Source organism: Equus przewalskii, chromosome X (genome assembly GCF_037783145.1).
Source record: "Equus przewalskii isolate Varuska chromosome X, EquPr2, whole genome shotgun sequence".
NCBI lineage: Eukaryota > Metazoa > Chordata > Mammalia > Perissodactyla > Equidae > Equus > Equus przewalskii.
The window spans coordinates 23,926,108-23,950,745 of NC_091863.1; the positions used below are offsets into that span (position 1 = coordinate 23,926,108).

General features: G+C 35.0%; 1 protein-coding gene across 1 annotated transcript in view; it reads left to right on the plus strand.

Moving 5' to 3' along the window:
* IL1RAPL1 (interleukin 1 receptor accessory protein like 1) overlaps positions 1-14,243 on the plus strand; it is a 1,264,984-nt gene extending 1,250,741 nt beyond the window's left edge. Inside the window, exons 10-11 of the mRNA XM_070603331.1 lie at positions 12,397-12,567; positions 13,017-14,243. Coding sequence (XP_070459432.1) covers positions 12,397-12,567; positions 13,017-13,735 — 890 coding nt within the window. The 3' untranslated portion in view covers positions 13,736-14,243. The remainder of the gene's footprint in view (positions 1-12,396; positions 12,568-13,016) is intronic.
* The last annotated feature ends 10,395 nt before the right edge of the window (positions 14,244-24,638 follow it).

A 24,638-nucleotide genomic window follows, 5' to 3' on the forward strand; every position in this document is an offset into this window, starting at 1 on the left:
ATACACTTATTAACAAACAAGGATGTAACCCATCCTATAAACTTGAAGAAGTTCCAGTTCTCTGTCATATGAATGTGTGTGTGTGTATGTTCCCCAAAAACTTTACAACAAAGTTTTCTCTGAGGCAAAGGTGACAATATTCCAGTGGCAGTATTAAGCTAACCATCTAATGACATCTAAGAATATTCTTTATCAAAACACAGGCCTGTTTTGGAATCAAACTTGGAACAGTTTCCCTTAGGGGGCAGGCCACTGGCCCCACTAGATACTTGTAGGAGTGGGATTCATCTCTAAATTATGTGAAGTAATCCATATATCTTGAATAGCATTGATTTCACCATGGAGGGTCCATTTCCAAGATCCATTATACTTAGTAAAAAGCCACTATGAAACTTGATGTCTAACATCCGTGGTGCTAATTACTGAAGCATCTACTTTTGATCAGAAATAAAGATGGTTGAAGTACTTGTAGTGGCTGCCTCTGGAGTGTTGCTTTATTCTAATTAAATGCTAGCTGGCCATCCTGATGAAGGCACCCTACTGTCTCTAGAGCAGAACTTATACTGACACACTGTCCCATCATCTTTGCTGGAATAGTTACAAAGAAAATACAGTTATCGTAACAACATCAGACTCCTTTGCTCCTCCATGCCTCTGCCTGGGGTTTCCTGTCCCCTTTTGTCTAAAAGCTTGTGTAAAGATAGTCATTCCTTCTTCCTTCTTGTCTCTCCTCCCTCCCTTCTCTCTTTTTCTCTCTTTCTCTCGCTCATACACAGTTCATATTTTCCCCTTAACTTACAAAAATTTCTCTCGTAATCCCAAGGTCTAGTTATTTTCTCCTTACTCTTTACTAAAATGGCACTTCAGACACATCATTATTATAGCCCTTTTCACTTTGAGTAATGAGCGCTTACTAGTGAATGCTTACTACTTGTAGAGCATTGTGGATTCAAGATTCCTTATCTCATTTATTTCTTTCTGTGAAAGGAAGGCCCAAAGACAAAGTCATGATGAAAAGAATTGTTACTTCCAAAATTTTGCAAAGATGTCTACATTTTAGAACTGGCTCTTCAAATAAAATATATGACAGATATTTAAAGAAAAACAAGGTCGTAAAGTTATAGGTGATCTATTAATAGGAGAAAACAGCAAACAGCAGCTCTCTTACATGATTATCATATTGGTAGATGTCGGTAAGGTACTGCATAAGTTTTCTTTAGGGAGTAACTTATGGGAATAGGCTTAAGGCTTCATTTTGCGGGGAGGATCTAGGGCTAGACAGGGTGAGCGTATGTTTGTTTTTCTCAGAGTGCAAACTGTTTTGTTTTCATCACTCTGACTATAGGGTATGAGGGGCAAGCTAACTCATAATGATGGCAGAGCAAGCTTATAAGAACACTATAATTGCTAATACGATTCCTATTTTAAAAATGAAGAAAGAGATCTCTGGTTCTACTTTAAGATCTATTACAGGTATTGGAAAAAAATGAGTTAGAGCAAAGTTTTATAATCTCCAACCTCCACCTTTGGAAAATGTGAACATCTGCTCCATTTCAGGCATACGAAACAAATTGGTATGTATGCAATCTTAGGTCATAGAATTTATTTTTCTTTCTCCTTCAATTACAAGGTTATTGACTATTAAGATTTTCAGGAATTATTGTCCTCGTGTCCATCAGTGAAACACAGTACTTCTGTAAATCATTTAGAAACCCTATAGAACTTGTTTTTGGTTTTGTTTTGGAGGGTTTTTTTGGTGGTGGTGATTAGATAATTTGCATGCACATGAACAATCTGGAACATGTTTTTGAGTTCCAGAAGGAGAGACCTGTAGTTGATTTTGGCATACAACTTGCCTAGTCATAAGCTGTTAAGTGGTAAGAATCAAGCCTTCTTATCCCAAATCCTGTGCTCCTTATACCACTTTGCTCATTCTTACCCTCTTAAGATCTCAAACATCTATGCTGTCCACTGACCTCTTAAGAATGGGAGGGAAGGAAATTAATATCTATTAAATGCCTCCTTTGGACCAGGCATTTTGCTGCATGGTAGGGGCTCATTTAATTCTAGACCTCTTCTTTAAGAAGGTGCTATTCTATAGATCAGGAAACATAGTCTTAAATGAGTAAAATAAAAATTAATGGCAGTCAAGATTTGAGTTTAGCTGCTGATTTTTTCTTCACTATATCACACCATGTATGTTTTAATTAGTGCCACATTTTGGTGTTTGAGACTTTATTGATTTAAATAGACCAGAAAAGTACCAAATAACAAAACATGTAAACTACAACAATATTGTAAAAATTTCAAAGTGTAAAACTTAAGCAGCTTTATTATTATTATTATTATTTTTTGCTGAGGAAGGTTTGCCTTGAGCTAACATCTGTTGCCAAGCTTCCTCTTTTTGCTTGAGGAAGATTCGCCCTGAGCTAACATTTGTGCCAATCTTCCTGTATTTTGTATGTGGGTTGCTGCCACAGCATAGCACCGATGAGTAGTGTAGGTCTATGCCTGGGAACCAAACCCGGGCTGTGGAAGTGGAGCACGCCAAACTTAACCACCAGGCCATGAGGCCAGCCCCTCAAGCAGCTTTATTTTAGAATACCAATTGCCAAGTGTTGCCATGACAAAATTGAAATAAAAAGTGAAATTTATTTAAAAAATCACATCAATAATCATAAAACCTATATATTAAGATTATATACCTAATGTTTATTTATTCAAAGGTATATCATCTATTTCTACAGAGTTTTTTATTGAAAAATTATATCTTGGAAATGTGAGGAAATATATGAAGGCAAATCTGAGACACAAGAAAGAAATGTGGCTTAAATTTTTAAAAAACATTTATTCAAATTATATCAATGCTAATTTTTTAATGATCATGTGTTTCTGTGCTAATATGCCACATGCAAACATAGAAAATCACCTTTTAAGGTGAAATGCACAATTCATCAAGTCCTCCTCCAGTCTCATTTTGGTAACCCATTTGCTGAATGATGGCCTCTGTCACTAGTCACTCTCACGTATGTGACATAAATATTTGAGAATAATAAAAAATAAATGGTCAGCTGCCAATAACATCTGACAACTATTCAATAGGCATTTAAAGGTTAAAAACTCCCAAAGACCTGAACGTCAATCTCAAGCCATTTATATTGACAGTAAATCTTTTCCTAGCCCAGATCCAATATAATCACCACTTTCATCTTGAAAAGGGAGTCTTCAGTCTACATTTTCTTAAAAGTTATGTTGTTCTAAAAAAATCCATGGATCCTTTGGCTTCTCAATACTTCTAAAGAACATTGACTAATATCCCCTCATATGTCAAAGAGAAAAATATTTATCATTTTTCATTCCTGATACACAGTTCCATATTTTCCCCCCTCATCAAGATTCCTTAAAAATATTTTAAATTCGTATTTTTATTTCTTAACTCTAGAGTCCAAACTTCTTTTCCCCTACTCAAATGTATTTTTTAATTAAAATATAGTAGTTAATTCAGTCAATTGAAGGAGAAGGTTCTTCTAGACCAGTTGTTTGACTTCAAGTAACAAAACAACTAGTTGATTGGATCTTGGGTTTTTTTTTTTGTTTTTCATTTTTCCACCCAGCTTTATTAAGATATAATTGACATATAAAATTGTGTAAGTTTAGGATGTACAACATGATGATTTGATACATGTATATATTGAGAAATAATTATCACAATAAGGTTATTTTACCCATCCATCACCTCACATAACTACTATTATTTTTGTAGTAAGAACATTTAAGATCTACTCTCTCAGCAACTTTCAAGTATGTAATACATTATTGTTAACTATAATCAACATGCTGTACATTAGATCCCCAGAACTTATTCATCTTATAGCTGGAAGTTTATATGCTCTGACCAACATCTCTCCCTTTCCCCCACCCCCTAGTCCCTGGCAACCACCATTCTACTCTATTTCTATGAGTTCAGCTTTTTTGATTCTACATATAAGTGAGATCATATAATATTTATCTATCTCTGTCTGACCTCAAGGTCCATCCAAGTTGTCACAAAATACAGGATTTCCTTCATTTTTGTGGCTGAATAATATTCCATTTTGTGTGTATGTGTGTGTGTGTGTGTGTGTGTGTGTGTGTGTGTGTGTGTGTATGTGTGTACACCACATTTTCTTTATCCAGTCATCTGTCTATGGACACTTAGATTGTTTCCATGTCTTGGCTATTTTGAATAATGCTGCAATGAGCATTGGGGTACAGATATCTCTTAGAGATAGTAATTTTATTTCCTTCAGACATCTACCCAGATGTGGGATTGCTGGATCATATGCTAGTTCTATTTTTAATTCTTGAAGAACCTCCATTCTATTTTCCATAGTGACTTCACTAATTTACATTCCCACCAACAGTGAACAAGGGTTTTTTCTTTTCTCCACATCCTCACCAACACTTATCTTTTGTTTTTTTAATAATAGCCATTCTAAGGTATGAGATGATAGCTCATTGCAGTTTTGATTTACATTTCCCTGTTGATTAGTGATGTTGAACATCTTTTCACGTACCTATCCATCATTGGTATGTCTTCTCTGGAAAAATGTCTATTTAGGTCCTGAATTATTTTAATTGAATAATCTTTTTGCTATTGAGTTGTATGAGTTCCTTATATATTTTGGATATTAACCTTCCCCTTATCTGATATATGATTTGCAAATATTTTCTCCCATTCCATAGGTCGCCTCTTCATTTTGTTGACTGTTTCTCTTGCTGTGCAGGTGCTTTTTAGTTTACTGTAGTCCTACTTGTTTATTTTTTATTTTGTTCCTTGTGCTTTTTATGTTATGTCCGAAAAATTGTTGCCAAGACCAATGTCATGGAGCTTTTTCCCTAAGTTTTTTTCCCCTATTATCTCTCTTGTCTCTATTTCATTTATTTCAATTCTAATCTTTGTTATTTCTTTTCTTCTACTAACTTTGGCCTTAGATTGTTCATCTTTTTCTAATTTCTTGAAGTATAAAGTTAGATTGTTTATTTAATATCATTCTTTTCTCTTAACATAGGCATTTATCACTATAAATTTTCCTCTTAGAACTGCTTTTGCTGCATCCCATAAGTTTTGGTATGTTGTATTTCCTTTTTCATTTGTCTCAAGATACTTTCTGGTTTCCCTTTTACTTTCTCCTTTGACTCATCAATCGTTCAAGAATGTGTTGTTTAGTTTCCATGTATTTGTGAATTTTTTCCATTTTCATCCAGTTATTGATTTCTAGTTTCATATAATTGTGGTCAGAAAAGATATTTGGTATGATTTCAGTCTTCATAAATTTGTTAAGGCTTGTTTTGTGGCCAAACATATGATCTATCCTGAAGAATGTTCATGTGCACTTGAGAAGAACATGTATTTTGCCAATTTTGTGTGGGTATTCTGTACGTCTTTTAGGTCCATTTGGTCTATAGAGTTATTCAGGTCCACTCTTTTCTTATTAATTTTCTATCTTGATAGTCTGTCCAATATTGAAGGCCACTACTATTATTATATTACTATCTACTTTTTCTTCAGTTTTTTTTTTACCATTTACGTTAAATATTTAGATTCTATGATATTGAGTGCATATAAATTTACAATTGTTAGATCCTCTTGATGAATTGAGCCCTTTATCACAATTTAGTGACCTTCTTTGTCTCTTGTGACCCACACTGAAAATCGATTTAATCTGATATAAATATAACCACTCTTTTAGTTACCATTTGCATGGAATATCTTTTTCATTCTTTCACTTTCAGCCTATTTGTGTCCTTAAATTTAAAATGAGTCTCTTGTAGGAAGCATATAATTGGATCTTATTTTTTTTTATCCATTCAACCACTTTTTATATTTCGATTGGAGAATTTAGTCTATTTACATTTAAAGTAATTATTTTTGGATAAAGACTTACTATTGTCATTTTGTTAATTGTTTTCTGAGTGTTTTTTAGTTCCTTGTTCCCTTTCTTTCTCTCTTGCTGTCTTGCTTTGTGATTTTATCCACATGCTTTAATTCCTTTCTTTTTATTTTTGTGTATCTACTAGAGGTTTTTTCTTTGTGGTTACCATGAAAATTACTTAAAACATCATATAGATATAGCAGTCTATTTTAAGTTGATGACAACTTACCTTCAACTGCATACAAAAACTCTAGACTTTTACTTTCTTCCCTGTATTTTATGCTATTTCTCTCCTACTTTACATCTTTTTATATTGTGTATCTATTAATAAATTATTGTAGCTATAGTTATTTTTAATATTTTTTTGAACTTCTATACTAGAGATAAAAGTGATTTACACATCACCAGTACAGTATTAGGGTATTCTGAATTTAACTGTATGTTTACCTTTACCATTCAGTTTCATATTTTTATATGTTTTCATGTTGTTACTTAGTGTCTTTTCATTTCAACTTGAAGAATTTTCTTCAGCATTTCATTTAAGGCAGGTCTAGTGGTGATGAACTCCTTTAGCTTTAGGTTGTCTGGGAATTTTTTTATCACTCCCTGATTTCTGAAGGACAGTTTTTCTGAATATAGTGTTCTTGGTTGGCATTTTTTTCTTTCATCACTTTGAGCATTTCATCCCATTCTCTCCTGGCTTGCAAGATGTCTGTGGAGAAATCCACTGATAGACTTTTGGGTCTTCCCTTGTGTGTGATGAGTCATTTTTATCTTGCTGTTTTCAAAATTTTCTCTTTGTCTTTGACTTTTAACCTTTTGATTATAACGTGTCTCAGAGTAATCTTCTTTGGTTTCATCTTTCTTGGGGTCCTTTCAGCTTCCCATACCTGGAAGCCCATCTCACTCCCAAGATTTGAGGAGTTTTCAGCTATCATTTCTTGAAATAAGCTCTCTGCCCCCTTCTCTCTTTCTTTTTCTGGAACTCCCATGATGTGAACGTTAGTGTGCTGGATGATGTCCCATAATTCACATAGGCTTATTTCATTTTTTTTTTCTTTTTGTTCCTCTGTCAAATTTCAAATGATCTGTCTTTAAGTTCTCTAATTCTTTCTCTACATGATGAAATTTGTTGTTGAAGCTGTCTATTGATTTTTTTACTTCTATCATTATATTCTTCCACTCCAGGATTTATGTTTGATTCTTTGTTATTATTTCTATTTCTTTATTAACTTCACATTTTGTTCATGCATTGTTTTCCTGATTTTGTTAAATTGTCTATCTGTGTTCTTCTGCATTCCATTGAGTTTCTGTAAGATGATTATTTTGAATTCTTTGTCAGAAAAATTGTAGATCTCCATTTCTTTGGGGTTGGTTGCTAGAGCTTTTTAAGTTTCCTTTGGTGATGTCATCTTTGCCTTATTCTTCTTGATCGATGTACCCTTGCACTCATGTCTGTGCATTTGAAGGTGCAAACACCTCTTCTAGTCTTTACAGACTGATTTAGCAGATAAAGTTCTTCTCCTGTCTTTTCTCCAAGCCAATGGGATTACCTCCAGAATTGGTCATGTGGGTTGGAGCCAGTTTTTAGGCTGTTGCTGGGTCTGCGGTGAGGTCCATGTTTGCCAGGCTTGTTACCAGGGACTCAGGCAGGCAAGAATCCTTTCTAATCCCTGGATGGATGGGACTTCCTCTAGTACCTTATTCAGTAGGATAGTGCTTAGACAATGTCTGCTTCAGGGTCCACAGTTGGGTCCTCAATCAGCAGGCCTATTACCAGGTGTGTGGATGGGTGTGGCTCCCACCAGGTCCCTGGGAGGGCTCCTGCCTGGTCCCTGGATGAGTGTCTGAGTGGACAGGACTGGCTCTGGACCATGGCTGAAGATACATGCAAGGGATGTCTTATTTGACTATCTTGCTGACCTCACTCCTGTTTTTCATTTTTTGTGGGACGTGGCAGTTAGAATCTCTTGAAAGTCACGGAAAGAGTAAATCGATGACTATTATTGAGTTTATTACGATTATTACAACAAGTGTGTATACCAGCTATTTTCCATCTCTGCTGTGAACAGAATTATACTTGAGAGTTTAAATTACAGAAAATAAAATTTAGAGAGTAAAGTTCAGAATAAGAAATATACTCTTGTACTACCCTGTTATGACTAACTACTTTTAAGCTGTTTATAAACTTAAGTTGAATTTAAAATATCACAAACCTATCCTTTAAAAATCCGAGCATAATTTTGGTTTTTCTCTGGTTATGAAATTGTCAATTTTTCATTTTCTTCAGTCACATGAAGCTCTTACATATTAAGATTAGCTAATATATGTTCTTATAGATATTTAAAAACCAATATAAGAGATATTACCCAAAGTTCATATTCAGCTGATAATTGAGGAAAAAGGAAGAAACCTTAGAATCCATATGATTTCGAGTCAGAAAACATTGCTGAATTTAGTATGGTTATCTGGCATGGTGTTTTCAGTCTGATTACTTTCAAGTCAGGGGTTTACTTCTGGTGGTAAATAAATGCCTACCCCATTACTGCACTGACATAAACTCTGGGGGAAAGAGAGGAATTAAATATCAATCAGGTATCCCACTGATTTGAGGATGCTGCTGCAGATGTTCACAAGGGGATTTTTAGCCGCATTTACTACCAGGATAATCTCATGTGACCTATTCCTTTTTATCTGAGAGATATTATCTTAAATGCTACAAATTCGTCCAGATGACATAAAGAGATAGAAAACTGACTGAGGCCATAGCACAGATTCCTGGGGTTCATTTAAGCTTAATATGGTTACCATATATATTAGTCTAGGCAAAAATCTATCCCCTTTTTTATGAAAGTGTGGATCTTCAGCTATTTTATTTAGAGTACATACCCTATAATTATAGTGACCACTTATCATTGAGTTGAGGCTGCAGTGTTTAGGTTTTGTGGTGCTCTGGTCAATTACCTGGTAGCCGACTGCAGTCTTTCATGCCTTTGAGACTTCTGGATGCCTGTACCCTGTTGTAGAGCAGAGTTCCTCAAAGTGTGGTCCCTGGACCAGCAGCAGCATCACCTGAGAGCTTGCTATAAATGCAAATTCTTAGGACATATTCTAGACCTACTGAATGAAAACCTTTGCCCAGCAGTCTATATTTTAATAAGCCCTCCAGATTTTTGTCATTCAAGCTCAAGTCTGAAAGTCACTTTCCAGAGGAATTTATGGGGACTCTTAAGGTCTTCCTTTGAGTCACAGTGAGCAACTATAATTCAAGACTGTTCCAAAGGAACCTCGCTAAACTCTGACCCCACAGACCCTAGTAATTCCTTGAGGAGTCCAGGAAGCATGGAGTGTGTTTTACCAAAGCCATCTCTCCTAGGAAGTGATCCAGGTCTTGATAAAATCTCTACATTGGCTGTAAGATGTAAATCATGTGATGCCCAAATGAAAGGCTATTCATTCACTTCATCAACAGATATGTTTGAGCATCTACTAAGTCCTAGTCACATATCTGAGTCAAGGATCTTATAGTCAAAGAAAGAAGATAAGATATGAGCACAATAATATAATACATGGAAAAAGAGATCACCTCCAACTCAGAGACTCAAATTCGAAGGAAGCCAACTGCAGATTTAGCTGCTGGTTTTTTGATAATGGGTAGCCATAAATATTTTTCAAGCTACCATAAACATAATCAGTGGTGACGTTTGGAAAGATAAATTTTGTGACTCTGTGTGGAATGGGCCAAAAGGAGAAGGACGTAGAGAGGGAAGACCCACTAAAATATAATTATAACAGCTGAGAAATGAGTAAGACCTGACCTAGTATGGAAATAGAATCCAAAGGATTTTTAGTAATGAATGCCTATGAGACTATTGGTAATGAAAAGGGTAAGTGGTACATGCATCTGAAGTTTGGAGACTAAAGAAGTAGGATTATTATGTTACTAAAATTAAAGTGAAATAAGAGGTGAGAGCTTGAGATGGGAAGCTTGTTATACTGTGAGCATGTTGAATGTGAGCATGTGTCTCACATCCAAATGAAGGGGTCTAGGTTACAGGTAGGATTCGGGGACTGTTGGTAGTTCATGAGAAAGAAAGCAAGATTGGACATCTAAATTAGGGAGACATCCACACAGAAGTGATCATTGATGTTTTAGGAGGAAAGGAGATTTTTGAGGGAAGATAGGCTGAGAGAAAAGAAGCAGACCACAGAAAACATCTTGAGAAATGGCAGCATTTATGGGTTAGAAAAAAGATGTTCATGGAAGAGGCAGGGGACCCAGAAACAGACAGTGTCATGTAAGCAAAAGTGATATCCAGCTGGAACTTACCAGTGCTGGTGGACCAGTTGTTTACATCTCTTCTGAGTCATAAGTGCTCTGTTCATATCAGCATTCAGATTGATCTGGTTTTCAAATATTTTTAAGCCTAGAGAAGACAAAAGGCAAAGAATGAGAATCTAGTTGTTATACATCCAAGATGTGGGCAAACTTCAACACTTTATAGTACTTTTGTGGCAAACTGGAAGAGAGCAACCTCTCAGAAAGAAAATAGTATATGCATGAAATAATTCTACAATCTGCAGTCTGGTTTAGGGAGTTCTCCCTTTGGCCCATGACCCTATACTACTCTTAGCAACACGTTTATCCCTTAGAAATGAGCTGTTGACTTGACTTGTTTACATCTCCTACTAGACTGGAAACTACTGACCAGTAATGTGAAGGAAGCTTTATATCTCATAGATAATGGCACATGAATATATAATGAATGGACACTTTTATTTAAGTATTAACTGGTACTACATAATAGCTTTATTATGTGCTATTTTCTATTATTTCTGACTCAACTAAAGTGTTGACATCAACAAAATGGTACCACTATAGACAGCTGGCACATGTGCATAGATATTCTATAACAAATATAATTAGTATTTTTGGTGAAAATTTAATTTTATTTGTAATATGTACAGCTATATCCTGGTTGAAGAATAAAGAAAATACCAAATACCAAATATGACATGTTTGGGATAATTACTATTTTCTGAACCTTTTTTTTTCTTTTTACCTGAAAGTTGGTTTAAAGAAAATTTCATAGCTAAAAGTTTTCTTCCAGGGATTCTAGAGCCGAGTTGTGAGCTTCTTATATACCTGTGTTAACTTTCAGTGCCGTAAACAATTTTCTGAGTTTGCCCTAACAAGTTATGATCATAGAATAACTTCTAGATAGCTAGGGATTATCAGACTACTAAAATGAACACACACGGATGGATGTCTGGAAGTGAGCTTTAGTGTCCCTGAAGTCAAAAGGAGTGTCCCAAAGCCTTCCGAGCAACAGTAAAAGATGTCCCTCTATCTTTGATATTTTATACCCCAAAGGTTTTAAATTTTCTATGCCAAATGCAAAGTTCATTTTGTTCTGAAATTTAGGGATATTTCAATTCTACTTGATCTAATAATCAAGTAATCCACTGACAGTCATCAGGGAAGCACAAAGGAGGCGAAGGATATTAATATGGATAAACTCAGAATGTTGACAGTATTTAGAATTGAGGTGAATTATGAATCCTGATATCACATTCAGAAGAGGAAATTGACAAATGAGAGACTATGCAGAAGATACATGACTTCTTATTCTTAGAAACAACAAATGAGAAATTTGGGATGCTTATGTTAAAAAATTAAGATAAAGATAATGCACAATAGCAGTCATCAAATATTTGAAGAGTTCTCATGTAAAAAGTGTGAAGAATGAGGGAAGAGATCAGATTTTAGAGCTAAGTTTCATTTATTCAGATTGTACTTTTTTATTCTCATTGTCAAACTGATTAACATGATGAAAAATAATTTGGCAATATTTTACATGTAAGATAAATGGAGATCAGTAAAACAATATGTTTTTTGTAATAATTCGGTATAATAATATTCTAGCTTTCAAAATCCAAGAACTGGCTCCCAATAAAAAATTAATTATTCCAAATTCGGTTTTATTTTCTCCCAATAGAAAATCAGCACAGTGCACACAATCTAAAAGTCATTCCTCCACAGTCAAACAGGTGCAGTTTTCTTTCTCTTTTTTTAACAGGGTAAAATGACCAAAAGCAGGATTAGGTGAATGTATGATTATTTAGAGTAAGAGCATACCATCCAAATATGTGGCTTTTATAAGCAGTCAAGATTCTCTATGATCTGTGCATCAAAAATGTTGGAAGTTAACATTTCATTGCTCTTTTCATTGATTTTTTCTCCTACTGTCTTCACAACAACAACAACAATAAATGGAATGTGACCCCTTATACCTCCAAATTAGTTCCAGAATATTTGTCATTATTGAATTCTTACTGAAAATTAATGAAGGCTTCTTTCTTTGGTCTCCCAGAAGGAGGACATTTGGAGATGTTTATAAAAAGAAGTGAATGTTTTCATGTCCTATTGTTTTCTTTGTAGAGTAGTGACTTCACCTTTACTCTGTAATGTTTTTGACAGACAATAAAGATTATGACGCATACTTATCATACACCAAAGTGGATCCTGACCAGTGGAATCAGGAGACTGGGGAAGAAGAACGCTTTGCTCTTGAAATCCTACCTGATATGCTTGAAAAGCATTATGGATATAAGTTGTTTATACCAGATAGAGATTTAATCCCAACTGGAAGTAAGTTAACGTTTTCATTTGAGAGTGTGCATATTCTTGTGTCCGTCTGTGTAGTCATCATTTTTTAGGCAGAATTTTAACTTTGGGTTCTTTACTTCAAAAATTGTATCTGACAGTTTCTCAAGAAAGAAATGTCATTATGTGTTCATATGAAGCTTAATTTTTGATACCTCTGAGAAGCTACTTCTATTATTCTGTAAAGCATCTCATTTTATGAGCCTTGACATTTAAAGAAACCAAATGAGAGATTTGTACCTGGGAAAAATATTTCTAACTTTGAGAGAAGCAAAGCCCATACTCTCCAAAGTGGCCCTTGGCTATTTTCATCTTCTCAAAGTGTTACCTATCAAACAACAATTCTCATTTAATGTGTAAAAGAGAACCTACCAGGGCTTTCTAGACAAAATATTTGATTTACTCATTCTGATAAACACTGTTCTCTTTTGTAGCATACATTGAAGATGTGGCAAGGTGTGTAGATCAAAGCAAGCGGCTGATTATTGTCATGACCCCAAATTACGTAGTCAGAAGGGGCTGGAGCATCTTTGAGCTGGAGACCAGACTTCGAAACATGCTTGTGACTGGAGAAATTAAAGTGATACTAATTGAGTGCAGTGAACTACGAGGAATTATGAACTACCAGGAGGTGGAAGCTCTCAAGCACACCATCAAGCTCCTGACAGTTATTAAATGGCATGGACCAAAATGCAACAAGTTGAACTCTAAGTTCTGGAAACGTTTACAATATGAAATGCCTTTTAAGAGGATAGAACCCATTACACATGAGCAGGCTTTAGATGTTAGTGAGCAGGGGCCTTTCGGGGAGCTGCAGACTGTCTCGGCCATTTCGATGGCTGCGGCCACCTCCACAGCTCTAGCCACTGCCCATCCAGATCTCCGTTCCACCTTTCACAACACGTACCATTCACAAATGCGCCAGAAACACTACTACCGAAGCTACGAGTACGACGTACCTCCTACCGGCACCCTGCCTCTTACCTCCATAGGAAATCAGCATACCTATTGTAACATCCCTATGACACTCATCAATGGGCAGCGGCCACAGACAAAATCGAGCAGGGAGCAGAATCCAGATGAGGCCCACACAAACAGTGCCATCCTGCCGCTGTTGCCAAGGGAGACCAGTATATCCAGTGTGATTTGGTGACAGAAAAGCACGGGACACCCTGTCCCTAGGAGCTTGAGTGGAGTCTGCAGTCCAGTGCCTGGAACTAAATCCTCGACTGCTGCTGTTAAAAACATGCATTACAATCTCTAGAACACGAGGAAAAACAGGGTCTTGTACATATGTTTTTTGCAATTTCTTTGTAGCATCAGTGTCTTCCTGTTTTACCATGTCTCTTAGCATTACATTTTTTGACTTTGTTTTATATGTCATTGGAATTTGTAAATTTACATTTTTTTAAAGAAGAGACTTATGTATAGATAGAAAACCCTTTTTTGCTTCATTAGTTTAGTTTCAGAATGGGTTTTATTTCCTTTTCTTGATTTTGTTTTGCTTTTAACATTTCCTTGGGGTGCTTGGACAAATCTATCCAATGGGACAAGGAGCACCGGATCCTCTCTTAGGTTCTACCTAGGATCAGCAGGGCCATGTGGGCCTTCAGAGAGCAGTGCAACGAATGCCAGCATTGCCATTTGGGAAAAAAAAAAAATAAGAAGAACACTTGTTCATAGGAGGGCCCCGCCAATCAGAGCCCTGAATCTCTTCCTTGTCCCGCCTCATTCCCCACCTCTACCCTTCTAATGGCGGCATGATGTGTAAACTCTGAGGAGGGGTGGGGGTGGGTCTAACTGTCTTAACATTTAATTCACTGCTCGTCAGAATACACTCCAGACCCAAAAGTGTGCTAGTCACTTCACAGTGACCACCACAGAGTGCTAAGAAGAGAAGATCAAGGGCATGAAAATGGGGAAGAGAGTGTTGTTTCCGTTTTTTAAATGAGTTGATGTACCCTTATATAAATATATATATATATATATATATAAACACACAACAGAACAAAAGAAACAAAACAAAACAGAAAAAAAACAAAAAAAGAAAAAAACACAAAAAAATCAAGCCCTATATTTGATCACTTCCTGGAAAGGCATGAATGTGTTTGTGGCTGTTTTTGTTTAATATTCTACTTCCTCTTTTCCCTCTATAATTTTCCTGCAAATGAGATTATGTGCAAATGCCAGGCAAGTTAACTCAAAAGGGTGAACCAACAGAAGTCAAAATGAAATTTACTTTGAAGGCTTCCAAACCAAAGGGAAGGACAGGTTGTGTCATCAAATATGTTTTATCACCTTGTATTATACAAAATGTTATTTTCTAAAGAGTCAGAACAAATCTGTGAAACTTATTATGGGGTCCCTTTGTATTTAAATGTTAATTCACTGTATTTAATTTTCAATGCTACATTCAGAATCAAGTGTTTGGTTTCAGTTTGTGAACATAAGCAACACTTATTAATATCAAAGTGTTTATATAAGAACTCAGGAGGTCAAACATATGAATACCAACAGAAATCAGTATTTTCAAAATACACATTATTTACACACAATAGTTTTTAAATTAGATGAGAAAGTGTTTAAAATAATTAATTTTATTGTATAAAGAATTAGTTTGATTTTAACTGTACAATTCTATCTTTCAGAAACACAAAGCTGATGCTCCCAGGAAGTTCATCCCTTCCCATTTAGCTTTACGTTTGAAATCAATGACATAAGCAGCTAATACATATTCATGTTGAAGATGATACAAAATCCATCATAAGGAAACTTGCAGGGGGCAGAATTGTTAAAGGGAAATATTACCTAAGTAGCTTTTAGTTAACAAAAAACAATGTGATGAAAACACTGATAATAGAACTTATACATTACTTTAGTGATTCATTGTAGGAACTTCCATTTCGGTCATTGTCTGTGGGCTCGTGTAGTGACTATTGTATGTTTGGTTTATTCCTACCACCATATAACCAGAAAACAATTCTATAGTTTTGGTCACAATACTAAGATGTGAGTTGGCCACAAAAAAGTGTAAATTTCAGTAGAGTTCATTGAGGAGGGTAAGATTGAATTGCAAATGTATGAGAGATGAGTATAAGAATTTTGTAACAATGCAAAGGTCTCAGTATTTGTGTGACAAGGTAAAGGAGCCTTGGGGTGTGCATTGATTTTTATTTGCTTAAAAAATGTTTATTTCCCTGACAACTCACCTGGGTAGTTCTCTACAATCTGTTCTTTATTCTCGTGCTCCCTTTGGACCTGTGTCACATTTTCACAAACCAGAACTGAAGCTGCAAGGACACATAAACTTTAAGGTCAGCTTTGCACATTGGGTTATTTTCAGAATCCAAGAAGGCCGTTGTTTACGTTGTACTATGGACACCTGTCAGGGACTGGTGGCAGTGAACCTCATTGGACTGGATTCCAGACTCCCCCAGTGCTCAGAAAACTGTAAACATGGCAATGGCCTGATTTATTTCTTTGGTTGTTTATTTTTTTATTTTTTTAAGTGCACGATGGAAGTGTGGAATAAATGTAGAGGAAGTAATCAGACCACAATCATATTTTAGGCATCCATAGGTGTTAATTTAGCTGCATTGGGAGTACATTTTTTGTTCTATTTTTAGTGTAGATTTAAGCACTTTGAATAGCATGATTCAGGGATTGATGGGTAATATTTGATATTCTCACAACTTAAGAAACGTTTTTTTCCTCTAATGCTTTGTCATATTTTTAAAAAATGAAATAAATGGAGAAGAAGCTATCTATGGCTTTAGAAACATTCCTCCCAAGTATTCCTCTATCAGCTCCATGTGAGAACGAAGGAATCTGTCATGTGTTCACGTGCTCTATGTTTAACAAAAGTTATGTTAGAATTCACAATAAAAAGAGAAAAAAATGTATTTTCCCTAGTGCTTAGGTTTCATCCTTCTCTTTTTTTCGGTGGGGGCCGTGGGGGATAAGAATATTCCAGTTGTAAAAACACAGTTGGAAGTGTGAACATGTTAGCCAAGCTGAGGGAGAGAATGGGCTTCTGGACTTAGACATGTGTGATGTTTGGTATTGCGTGGTTTTCATCAATCGCTGCTTGGCCTCCAAGTGACATGTTATGGATTCAAAAGTCCATTTGGTTCTTTAATGTAACCTCTACTTGCTGCCTACGAGCGTCCTACCCTTTATACTGGTGCTCAAATCTTTGAATATTTAATTTGTAATCCATTCCTTAGGTCTCCTATGGGCGGAGAAGAAATTTTTATCTCATGCAGCCGGCTGATTTAAGTTTATATCAATTCTATGAAATAAATCCAAGACACAATGAGTTGAGACCTGAACCTACTGTATTTCTATAGCTAAACACCTGATTGTTCAAACAGTCAACCATTTTGTGTTGATTACTTTCTTCATGGTTGTATGTATTTGAACTCTATCGACTTAATCTTAAATATCTAGATACTGGTTTCTTCCGTATCTCATTATTATTTAGCATTTTATAACAAGAGCAAATATTAACTGAGAGCCAACCCCTAAACTCTAAGTAAGTATTGTTTATCCTAGAATAGTCATTAACTTTGACAGATACCATTTATATAAAATATGATCACCACTTCTAGGAAAACATTAATTCATACATTTGTAAATTATTTTCTGATTCTGGAATGATACCCTAGTTCTCCTTCTTCTGAGAAGTATTTTTTATGTTGTGCTTAATTAATTTCTTCTTTTTATTTAGTTTAAGTTTATATCATTAGTTCCAGAATAAAGCTTATTGAAATTGAAAGGAGACCATTAGTATTGCACAAGTGAAATGATTGATTGGAAATAAGAGAATACAAAGACACAGAAGAGGAAAATCCCTTACTGTCTCTGATCTGAACTTGCTTGGTCATTATTCCCATTATTGTCATAGTTGATTAAGAGAGGTGAGATATTATCAAATGGATTAGAAATCCCACCTACAGACACATATTCCCTATCACTGAAGATTTTATTTAACAATATATACAGTTATTACAAAGAGGTGATGATGCAAGTGAGTGCCCTAAAAGGAAGAGCTTGTCGATGGAAGCAGAGCTATTCCTTGCCTTATCATGAACTCTTCCCACTTTATCATTCTGAGCAAACAAAGTAACCAACAGTCAAATTTTGATTAGCCTTAACAATAGTCCTTAAACTTAGGTTCAAGGACACCTTGAGTTTATAAAAAGGATTAAAGTAAATAATGAAGCCTTTGAAATTCCAGACAAAATTGTGAGTATGTGCAAAACTGTGTCTTCCTGGATATGAGTCTCAAAGACATCCATCACCTAAAAATCTATTGATGTTTGGATTTAGAACACGTACTCAGAAACTGACATTCAGATAAACCACCTATCTTGTGGGCACTATTATATCTACTATTACTTACCTTCATGAAAATTCAAGGAATGATTATTGTTCCTTGAACAAACACAGGCACTTCCTCTTCGAACATGACCTGATTTGCGGGAGACTTGGTTTGTAATGAGAAAAAAACTTTATATGACAAACAATTCATACCCAGATAAATGAGAATTGGCCTTTATTACTATGATAGTTTACTTAATTTCTTAATTTACTCAAAAGATAGTTTGGGGGTAATGTGAAATCATGTATTTTGACACGATGCCTTATTTATTAAACTTTTTATGCTTTGGGTTTAATCATGTTTCCTACAACAAAACTGAAAAGAGTTAATTCAGTACAAGAGTAGAAGAAACAACCGTTTGACATGTTTTTCCAAAGGGACCCAGTTTCCTTATGCCCAAATTTAGAATTGGTTATATACTTCATTATCAATCAACAATTGTGCTTTTGCCAGTTTCAGGATTTATGCTGACTTTGGGGTAATATAAAGAATTTTGAGAATACTGAAGTGAAGTGGTGGTTATTTAAAGTTTTACTTTTTACTTGTGATTGCCGGCAAGGTAAACGTTTGTGCTAAGTTAATAATTAACATTCTGTCGCAAAGAGCTATAAGATCTAACTAAGTTTGAGTAAAGAGAAGGATGATGATGATGAGTTAATCCTAATCTTATGTGTCTTGTCATCATCAAACCTCAGTCACATGCATAGAAAAAGCCCAAACTAAAAAGAAGGAACTCAGCTCTAATCTTCCATCGAGTATCATTTCTTTCTTCCAGTCTCAGAATACAAAACATCTTTCCATTACAGATACTTTTTTAAAAAAAATTTCCTTCTGCCCTTCAGTAAATGTTCCTCTGAATAGTCTCTGAGTCCTCTGACAAACTCAAGGTTCTAAATTGTTCATTAAAGCAAATAAAGTAAGGCACTATTGTTTTTCTACCATTCGCTAGCTTCACTGATGCATCCTCCAGGGTCCACAAGCCTGAAAAGTATTCTCTTTCTAACAAACAAAGGCGATCGCTCTACATCATTACACTGTATTCCCTCCACTACTAAGTGAATAGAAACTGAAGAACTGCACATGAACTTGAGAATATAACATGTAATATTGATGTTGTGTAAATTTCAATCTTCATAGTCCAGATAACCTTAAGTTTCAAAGGGCATGCTGGTCATTTAAAAAAAGATTTAATGTAAAATGACGTATTACATAGTGCATGAACATGTGGCAAAGTAATTTGGATCTATCCTTACTAGTCAATGAGAGACTAAATTTGGGGAGACCAGATGTGAGTGTTTTAGGTTAATTCTCAACTGGGATGAAGATATTTTTATGTTAGGACACATGGACAGTTGTCCATATTCCTTGCAGCATATGCTCCTGGTAACTAGAATCCTGAGTGTGTTCTTTCCACCAAAGTAGTGGAGATATGTTCATATAATCTGCTATTGAATTGTAAAAACTTTTACATTTTCAGAGTTTGAGGGAACCCAAATAGGAAAGTGAATTTAGTCATTTTCCTCGGCTGGTGTTCAAGTCAAATTTTAAACTCAGACACTCTCAGATACATTCAACAGTCAGTAAAAAGTGCATTTTACATAGTGTTTCCCTTTAGTTTTGCCTAACCTCTTTGATTTTGTACAATCTAGAATGTATGTAACTCATGTGTAGGTGATGGAGGCGCTCCTTTTTTCTTAGAATACTTACAATTATATATTTGATTTTGCTTTGACTAGCAATAGGAAAATAGACAAATACAAGTGTAAAAATGAGAAATTTTAAACTTGAATTATAATTTGTGTTTTATAGTCGTTTCATAAGTCTGTTGCTCTCTATGAGTATGCTCTCTATATATCCTGTAAAAATAAATTTATATGTTACATAGAAATTCAAGAAATTAAATTATTTATTAAGCTACCAATGTTTCTTCTGGTTTCTACCTGATCATAGATGAAAATAAATTAAATAATGTGTTGTTGGAACATATGTAAGTACCTTCATTAATTTAATAACTCTTGTTATACTTATCTTTCCCTCTCTGTTGATGTCTGTATAAGCTTATAATTCGTAGACTTAGTTCCTATTATGATTGTGAAGCAAAGGACTTAGGAAATGGCCAATTGGCTGAACAAAAAGAAAAACCTTGTTAAAAAATCAAGTCCACTTACAATCCCTCTCTTTTTCTTCACTACTGGATTATGGAGAGGTTTGAATCACAAACTCAATCACTTAAAAGTCGTTATCACCTTAATGATCTTTTCAAGGTTAAATTGCGCATTTTTCTTTCATCTATTTCATAAAATTCTTTGAGAAACAGAAATGAAAGGACTTATAACATGTGAGTCCTCTTTGCTGTTTCTCTTCCTTACTTCTTGCTCCCCAGGTATTTTATTCTTTTCTTTTTAAGGTACTACTCACATAACCTTAAAATAAAGTCCCCTCAGGTAATCTTTTAAAGTGACCCAGATCTTTAATCATCTTATTTTTCTACTCTTTTGCACCAACTTGTAGTGCACAGTCATTCCTAAAGGGAAATGTTTTTGGCCTTACTTGTCATTTTATCTGAAAGATAAATAAACTTATTATTTATTTATTTGGGGGGAAGGGAATGGTGGTAAATCTTTCCATCACAAGCATAACAAGTGAACAACCCCAAGCCTCTCAGAATGAGTGGACTGTTTAGGGAGAATTCATACCTTAAGACAGCCTTTTAAGAAACACTTATAAAAGAGGAAGCAGAGGTAAATCATCGTGAAAATGGAAAGTAATATTTTTTAAAAACCATAAGGTTGGATTTCAAAGTAATTAATATATTTAAAATTTCATAAAGTCATTTCTACCTCAGTAGGGTTTTTCCATGTGAAAAAATAACTTCTACTGAAAAAGTAAAATGTTGTATGGACTATGACTCAGTATAGTTTCCACATTATATTTTACATTGTGCATCATAGGAACTGACCCATTATTAAAAATGTCAGGAGAAAACTCTATAGTTGAAGGATATTTGGGACTGTTTGTGCACCTCACACACATACGTAAATTCTCAGGAACTTTCAATTATACTCATATTATTGACAGGTGGTTAAAAGACTGATACTCATGGGACATCTTCTTTCTAGGAGATTCCTGACTGATATCAGATCTACATTTACTGGAAATCTAGAAACAGAATGAGGCAAATATTCAGAGAATTAAAATAGTAGTGACCCAATCACTTACTGCCATGAGATTTTCGGCATTTCTGTATGGCCTGTAAGAGTAGTTCAAACAAATTCCTTGATTAAGCTTGCATATTTTATCAATGTTTAATGCTCGGTGACACGGATGTGCAGTGGGCGAGGGCAGGGTGAAGGTCTGAAGGATAGAGGGCATCTAAATTTGACCAATAGTTTAGACAATTGTTTGCCCAAATTAGGGATTTTTGTCCCAGTGATATGTCGGTTGGTTTTATATGGTACACAGAAGGAGGTTTTTATTTGAATAGTTATATATTTGATTTAAAATGTGTTAGAACTTTTTTTAAAAAACTTAAGTACTACATCAAACTTGACTTTATGGATACTATTTCTAGTTCTGCTTATATGGTAGAATGATATGTATTTAGATGATTTAAATAAAAACATAGATGAATAATAGTCTAGGAAAGGTGATATATGGAAAAAGTCATCAAGATGGTTTGTGAATGACCAGAGTATGGAAAAACTGCTAAGGCAGTCAAATTTCTAACTTCTGGGGGAAAAAACAATAAAAGGAGAAACATTCCCAAAATCAGAGAGCAGAAGAACATGCAAATACCTACATAAATGACAAACAGAACTATAAGATTCTGAAACTCAGTAGCAGTTTTAAATTAAGCAATGAAATATCTCAGTTCCTCTACTGTCCTTGGCAATAAAGAACTGTTTACACAATTATGAACTTGAAAGGAAAACTGGGCTCTGAACAAAAATCATTTCTTAGATGGTCTCAGCATGCTTTTCTGAAATAAAAATGGGAAATTGATTGCTAAACATTATAATATATGAATAGAAATTACGACTTTGGCATGCTTGATATTATGACAAAAGTGTTTGGCAAGGGGTGAAACACAGTCATGTGCCGCATAATGATGTTTTGGTCAACAACAGACTGCATATACAATGGTGGTCCCATAAGATTAGTACCACATAGCCTACTTGTGTAGTAGGCTATACCATCTAGGTTTATGTAAGTACACTCTACGATGTTCGCATAATGATGTTTTGGTCAACAACAGACTGCATATACAATGGTGGTCCCATAAGATTAGTACCACATAGCCTACTTGTGTAGTAGGCTATACCATCTAGGTTTATGTAAGTACACTCTACGATGTTCGCACAATGATGAAATCGCCTAACGACGCATTTCTCAGAATGTATCACTGTTGTTAAGCAACTCATGACTGTAGTCCTTCCATAGCACCTGCTAATGGGCCTCCTAATAACAGTTCTAAGACCTAGGTGCACTTCGAATCACCTGAGAAGGTTTAAAAACCCTTAAACTTCCAGAGATTCGGATGAAACTAGTCTGGAGTTTGTCCTATTGTTAGTTAGTTTTTTCTTTTTAATGAATCCTCCAGGTGATTCTATAAGACAACTGGAGTTGAGAATTGTAAGAGTCAAACAGGTGAGTCTCAAACTTTAGGCTTCAGAAGAATTGCCTGGAAAACTTATTAAAAATGGAAATTCAGATTGAACTCCAATAGAACTGGAGTGGGGCCCAGAATCTGTTTACTTAACAAGCTTCCTGGATGATTCTGATGTGGAGGCCCACAGACCACTCTTTGAGAAAAACAGGTGTAGGATTTTTGTTTCTGTCATTACAACTGCTGTCACTCTTTGGAATACATAATTAAAGTTTGTGGCAGATGAATATCGCCATAAACTGAGTCTTCCTTTTTTAACAATTCCTCCCAATTTGTTCATCAGAACTCAGAATGAAGAAGTCCTGAAAAAACTAAACTATATAGACAATTACATTTTATTTGAGACTATCTTAAAAGGAAGGAAAAAAGGAACTACTCAAGAAAACTGAGTCCAACTTTGTCATGAAATATATGACTCCGAAAAAGTAATTGCACCATCGTAGAAGGAAAAAAAGCTAATTAATAGGTGAGCATTAATTAAAAACACACCTTCCTTCTAAGAGACTACAGGTCTATTGTCACTTCTGTTTCTGTTAAGGAAGAAAAACAGCAAAATTAGACAAGGACACCAAAGATATTGGTTGTGAAAATAAATATACCAATATCAAATTTTTTTAAGTAGTTAGACCTAATTAAAAATTATTTTCCTTCATGTTTACGATGAATTCATCAAAAAATGGACTCCAATGAAGATTTTTCCAAATGTCCTTTAGCATAAGAATCACTTGTAACATTTGTTAAAAGTATAGATTACTGGCTCACATTCCAAAACAACTGAATGCCAGGAAATTTTTATGATCATGTAATTTGGGAAACCCTATTCTAGTGAATGACATTAAGTCCAAGCCTATATTCATGCCAATAAATTTAGTTAATTCTATGTGAGATGATAAATGCATCATCTTGCATTATTTCAGCAAAAGGACAACCTACACAATGACAAACCAGTTGGTTCTTTATTTCACACCTCAATCACTTACTCTGACAATCTATTTCCAGCTACATGTATTTATCTCACTGGACTAATGTTGATCTTTATGTCCCTTGTTATGCCAGGAATGACTACCAGTGATGAGGTTACTAGCTTCTGTTTCTTAAGAATGTCCCATTTGATTTCTGATTCTCAAGAGTTAATCACGTCACTGATCCTCAGTGCATATTTCAAGGATGTGGCTCCTGTTAGTTAAGAGAAAATATTCTTATACATTCTTTGTGGAGTAGCCACATCAGAGTTTCTAGAGAATTGGTTTAAATTTTTCCGCTCATATTCTAGTAATTTCCACAGCCACCGTAGGCCCTCTTATCATCTAGACTTTTCTAACACTAGAACATCCAAAAAATAATATTCAACAGTAGAATTTTATTGAGTGCAGTATAGCCTTTTTTATTTCTACACTAAACTGAAAAAGACAATATATTAATTGAGTTTGATTCATTTTCAGAAAGTATTCTGGTCAACAACAGTTCAAAACAGTCAACTTTAACAACGTGAAGCATTTAGTTTGCTAAATTAATGTACATGTGTGCGTGCATTTGTAACATATGTACACTCTAATTGCAAACACACACTAACATTACATTTAAATAAGCTTAATCAATATATTGCTACATTAAATAAACAGTTATATGAGTTCCCAAGATAATGCACTCCATCAGGAAATTACCCAGTGAATCGTTTTTGCACAGGCGAAAAATGAATACCAAGGTTTCTGTTCAACTAACTTTTCTTTAAGGACATGCATTTTATCTTAAAGGAGAGAGTCAGCTCATTCTTGCTTTTTCCATAAAAATTCTGATTGTTTCCATTTCCTACTTTTTCCATTACGTGGTAGCACTGAATTATTTATTTATAAAAAGTGGGGGAGGTATTGCACTCAGCAACTATCGTAAAAAAGCCTGTGAAAGCACCAAAGTTATTACCATAGGTTTCCTATCTTTTAGTCGATTTTATTTTTCCAAGGCTGTGAAATAACTTATTTTTTCAGATTCCGTTTAAATTATGTCCTT